Below are 5,683 nucleotides of genomic sequence, written 5' to 3'. Positions count from 1 at the left end.
ATCTCTCCTATTATAAAGTTAAACATTCTAGCTTTTATATGCTGACATGATTATGGATGCTTCTTCAATTAGATTAGCATTCTAGACATTTATGGAGTGCAACTATCAAATGCATATGCATAAGCCATGGGACAAAGAAATACAATTAGACCCATTTAAAACAGCTCATTGTACTAGAATGCAACTCTATCTTCAACATAAAGCAATGAGTGCATGGCAAAGCAAAGAGTATAAATGTATACTTTCACCCTTGCTATTGCCTCCATCACTTTTCTCCCTTCTCTAATTGCCAAAGATAAGTACACATGATCTATGCTCTGCTATCATTCAAGAAAAACCTTTATTGAGTACTCATAATCATTAAAATGATAAGAATTTGTTCTTAAAATTATAGACATAATGCAAATGCATATCGTGAAGAAAATGACTCGACTACAAAAGCCCCTTCTTGTTTTGTAGTAGGGGATCACTTGTGGATGATTGTGCCAAGAAATGCCCCCTCCCTTCCCTTCTGAGGTTGAAGACATAGGAGTGGTTGAGAGAGAGAGAAAGAGAGAGAGAGAGAGAGAGAGAGAGAGAGAGAGAGAGAGAGAGAGAGACCGAGACAGAGAGAGAGAGAGAGAGAGAGAGAGAGAGAGAGAGAGAGAGAGAGAGAGAGAGAGAGAGAGAGAGAGAGAGAGAGCAAAAAGTGGGGGACACACCTGCATGCACACATGTATGCACTATTCCCAATAGTGTGCTAATGCTGGTTGTCTCATTGCAATTTTTGAACATTATTAAAGTTTTAAGTTAAGTGGTATGCTATACAACTACTAAGGTCAACAAGAAATCCCATATATGTACAGAAAAAGAATCGTAATGTTGCTCATGGTATGAAGGTCTTTTGTTTGTTGTGTAATCAAATGTCAATGAAGATGGCTAGATTCATACTAAGAAAAAACAAATGCCCTTGTCTTGCTCTTCGAAGCACAAGTCCCACCTTGATGATATATCTCATTTGAATTTTAAAATCATTGATTTTTGGTTACCATTAGAACTTAATGAAGATGCCTCTCCACATATGGAGACGTTGGTTGGAATATTCTTGATATTATCCTCCATCATATTGCTACTTTCACATTAGTAGTCTCTTATATAATTGATCACTAGCTACATCCAACGTTGTGTCTGGCCATGCATGCTCTTTTGCTCTCATGGGTTAGTAAATATTTATATCACAAACTACATGTGAGTTTGTGCCTTATCATGGATGTGATTCGAAAAGGCCTATTGTTAATGTGTTTCCTTAGCATGCTTCCCATACGCTATTATGGTATCTTATTGAGGGTGACGCTCAAACTACCCTTTATAAGAGAATAAAGACAAGAACATATTTAAGTCTACAATTTTTGTATGCTAACTTGACTATTTAAATGTCCATGAGGCGCTAATGCCTTTGAATTGGTGGTATGCTCATATCAAGGATGTTAGGATGCTGTCATGGGTATCCTACGTAAATAATATGAAATGGTTTGATGTTGGACTATTTGATAGCCATTCATAAGTAAAAAAGTAAATGTGCATGTACGTTAGGATGTTCTCATGGCTATAATATGTAAATAATATGAAATAATTTGATGTTGAACTATTTGATAGCCATTCATATGTGGAAAAAGTAAGTCTGCGTATGGTGTAATTCAAAAATGTGTTTTAGGAGGGAGTTTTTTGTGATCAAATTATGGGATCGAAAATAGTAATTTGTGTAAACGTGTGTATGGTGTAATTAAAAAAATGAAAATTGTGATCAAATTATGGTCAAAGGTTTCCACTAAGTCTTCTAGCACACATGGAAATTGAAACTCCAAAGATACGAGAAGCAAGTTTTACTTCAAATCGTTATGCTACACCCTAAATTCTTTACCTTACAGTAGAAGAAAAACTAAAAGACATTTTGTAGAAGAAGGATGCAATTTTTTAGAAGGTGCTAATATGGAATGGACTCTAAAAAATAAGCAATCCAAATTCTCCTCAGCAACCAATTGTATCGTACAAGCTCATTGATGAACAACATCCATATTTAGTTGTTTGACAATCAAGGAGGCCAAGGTAAGGCAAAATGTGGTTAGTTAACACAAGTTTAGACTGGTTGATTTAGGGGGGTCACTTTTCAAGGGTTGTATTGCCATAATGTTTGCCCTCAAAGGTTAGTGTAAGGTGGGTGAACGCCAGGTGTTAGGGGCGACTGGGAGGGTACCACTGAAGGTGAATCCATTTCCATTGGAAATGTTCATCGCTTGTGCCCACCTTGCCTTTCGGATCAAAGCTGGGATTCTCACTGAGGTGGGTTGACCTAGTGTGGTATCATGGCCTTGCAATGCACACAACTTAGGGGGTCATCACCCTTGCCATGCACCATCATTCTCTTAACTTGGTGCTCCATACTGATCCTTAGATTATTAGTAACCATCATCCCCCCATCAACAATTTGGAAACCAAATCAAATTAGATGAGATGACTTGAAAGGATAATTTGCTGATCAACTAAAAAAGCCACTATTATTGTATATTGGTTAGGGATTCTCTCCTTGTGAAAAATCTAATTGAAAATTTACTGAATGGTTGAAAATCATAGTTGCACAAACAATGAGAAGTGGGTCGTATACTAGAGAGTTGATGGTGGAAAGCTACTAGAGATTCATCCTTGTCAGAAATAAATCGATTCTCACTCAATAAACTGAGAGGGGGGGAGGGGCTGGAAAGGCAATCACTCATGGGTGCACTTGTACAAGGTTTCACACTTGCAAAGTTCTCCGATGGTTGTGGCTAGTGATTGGCAAGGTTGCGAGAGGGAGTGATTGAGAGAGGCATGTTTGGAAATAAGGAGGGGCAACAGGGAGGCAGTGACAACAATTTGGATGAATCTCTCGATTAGGGTGTGCGCCCACCTGGGCTGGATGCTAGCATTCGATTCGCTCCGGAAGAGCACTTGTTGTCTCTTAAGAGAAAAGAAACAAGGAGGGCTCCAGAGTGTGAGGCCAGGCCAGGCCAAGACAGGACACTTGGGGTTGGTTGGAACCTAGAGAGGGTTGGTTGTGGGGTGCCGTCCTTCGTCTTGGGCGAAAAGTTCGTTGGGGGTTTTGTCTCGACTCTTGCTCTTGTGCTCCTCCATCGCCATCGCCATCGCCATCGCCATAGCTTCCTCCAGCTGCGTCCCCCCTTCCTTGCCTCAATCGCACCCCTCTACTCTTCAGATTCTCCCTTGGCTTAGCCTTCCACTGTCCAAGCTCAAGTGTTGAATCATTTACGCGACAGCGCGAATCTTGTGCGTTCCACGGTAACTTTCCCCCTTCCAACTTCGCGCAGTAACTTATCTCGCAAATTTCCTTCTCATTCCTGCAATTACACATGGAACTGAGCTGATCACCTATATCTCCCTACAGCGCTATGCTGGTTCGCTTTTCGCTGTGGTCGAATAGCATACCTGGAGCATCTACTTTGTCATCTCTCCGCATGAGCCTCAAATTGGAAAGATGCGAATTGCTTTGTTTTGAAGCTCCTGCGGCTCTCCGTGAAACGTTGGTTTTTCAGCCTGCCGCTTTGCGGCAACACTCTATGAGAAGGTGGCGATTCTGGATATGTGTGTAGCGGCTGGCGAATAGTTATGGACAGGCTTCTCGTTGTCACCCCCAGGGAAGTGAGGCTCAATTTCGAAACAGGCAAGAAGGTTTATGCCAAGATCAGGCTTCAAAATCTGATGCACACCATGCCAGTCGCATTTAAAGTCTTGTCGACCGCGCCCAGAAAATATATCGTGCACCCTCAAGCTCTAATCATCCCGCCCCTCGGAGAACAGTTGCTGGAAGTTGTGATGGTTGCTCAGAATCATTTTCCTGACAGCTTTCCTTACAGTGTCGATAGGTTCTTTATTAAGAGCCTCATGATCCCCACAGGGAGGGCCACACAGGCGGAATTAAATCTCTGGTTTTCCACTCGCAAGAAACATGTTTACAATGACGCAACGCTAAAAGTCGTCTTCACAGGTAATCAGATCCTTTGGAGGCTGGCAGCACATGGCACTTGGGAATCTCTCAATGAGGTTTTGAGAGATACGCACGTAAATGTGAGAGACAATCAGGGTCGCACAGCTCTCCTTCTTGCGGCAGTGCAAGGCAATTCGGGTGCAGTAAGGGCACTTCTAGGTGCCGCAGCAGCTGTGAATATCAAGGATGAGAGTGGACAGACGCCCTTGCTTGAGGCCGTGCTTGGAGGGCATACTGACGTTGTGAAGATGCTTTTGGCTGCTGGCGCTGAGACTGGGCCTAAGACCCGGGGGGGCTGCACCGCACTTCATGCTGCTGCTGCTTGGAACCACACTGAAATTGTGAAATTGTTGCTTGATGCTGGAGCTGACAAGGATGCAAAAGATGATAAAGGCAGGACACCATTACATGAGGCTGCATTGGCAGGGCATTTCAAGGCAGTTGTCATGTTAGTTCAAAATGGGGCTGACATAGAGAGAACGTGTAAGGATGGCTCCACAGCTTTACATATTGCTGCAGCTTCTGGGTTTGAGGAGATTGTAAAGTTCCTGGTCAGAGGAGGAGCTGTCTTGAATGTCAGAAATCATGAACAGAAGGTACCTCATCATTTAGCCCGTGAGAATGGGCACTCTCATTTGCTAGACTCCTTGCATCTACAGCAGCTGCTGCAGAGAGCAGCACGAAAAAACAACCTAGGCACAATTGATGACTGCTTCGTACTGGGTGCAGCAATTACTGGAAGTGATCAACATGGTTGGACTGCCTTGCACCGAGCATCGTTCAAGGGTCATCTTGATACAGTGAAATTGCTGCTCAAACATAAAGTTAACATAAATAAGAAGGATGAGGAGGGCTACACTCCGCTTCATTGTGCTGTGGAGGCAGGGCAGAAAGAGGTGGTGGAATTGTTGTTACAGCATGGAGCTGACATCAATGCAAGCATCAATAAGGGACTAACTCCTCTGGCCCTGGCATTAAGCATGAAATATATGGGCATCATACAGCTCATTGAGGAGGCAAAAATGGGTAGATATGGAATTAAATAATGAAATGCAGTGATTGTGTCTATTCGGTCAAAACATTTTTCATACGAGCAACCTTCAGTATGCTTCTGAGGTGGACTTCAACTTGCAACCTTCATTCTAGGACGAAATCTACATGGTAGGGTTCATCAACCTTAAGGACCTTTGATCTTTGTTCTTGCATCTACAGCAGTCGGGGAAGTCTGTGGCATTTTGCAACGTCATTCACAGTTTGTCAAATTTTCCAGGGTGGCTTTAATAACTTACCGGGATCTGTACCATATCATTGTTATATCATTTAGTTTTTTTATGTGGTCCAGTTTGCTTGTGCTCATGCAGCATTCAGAAACAAAGAGGCCCCTGAGCTGTGTAAATGGTCTTCTAAATGATCAATTCACAATACGGTCGAAGAACTCAGAGCATTTCTGAAATGTGATTTAGGAATTTGAAGTTATGTCCATTAGCTTTGCTGTACTCACTCTGCTTTGCTTCTTCCTTTGTTGCATCATACTTTTCTGTTGTTCTTTCTGTATCGCCTTGGGTTTACATGATGATTCTGCCCCTGGTTTCTTTGTGTGTGAAAGATTCTCATTCAAGGTCCAATCACCTTATTCTGGAGAAGGAATTTTAAGATTTCAATCTA

General features: G+C 42.4%; 1 protein-coding gene across 1 annotated transcript; it reads left to right on the top strand.

Annotated features, from left to right (window-relative positions):
* Positions 1–3,182: 3,182 nt before the first annotated feature.
* LOC147893302 (uncharacterized) lies at positions 3,183–5,445 on the top strand. The gene is made up of 2 exons (XM_087386503.1): positions 3,183–3,312; positions 3,419–5,445. The coding sequence occupies exon 2, from the start codon at positions 3,640–3,642 to the stop codon at positions 5,062–5,064; it is 1,425 nt and encodes a 474-aa protein (XP_087242629.1). The 5' UTR covers positions 3,183–3,312; positions 3,419–3,639; the 3' UTR covers positions 5,065–5,445.
* Positions 5,446–5,683: the final 238 nt, after the last annotated feature.

Source organism: Dipteris shenzhenensis, chromosome 15, assembly GCF_047967505.1.
Source record: "Dipteris shenzhenensis isolate YYH24624 ecotype China chromosome 15, Dip_SZ_1.0, whole genome shotgun sequence".
In the NCBI taxonomy this organism is placed as follows: domain Eukaryota; kingdom Viridiplantae; phylum Streptophyta; class Polypodiopsida; order Gleicheniales; family Dipteridaceae; genus Dipteris; species Dipteris shenzhenensis.
Note: the sequence above shows the minus strand (reverse complement) of the source record. Positions and strands in the feature narration are given on the sequence as shown.

Excerpts from the sequence above, each read along its gene's own strand:
- LOC147893302 (XM_087386503.1), top strand. The coding sequence starts at position 3,640 with ATGGACAGGCTTCTCGTTGTCACCCCCAGGGAAGTGAGGCTCAATTTC.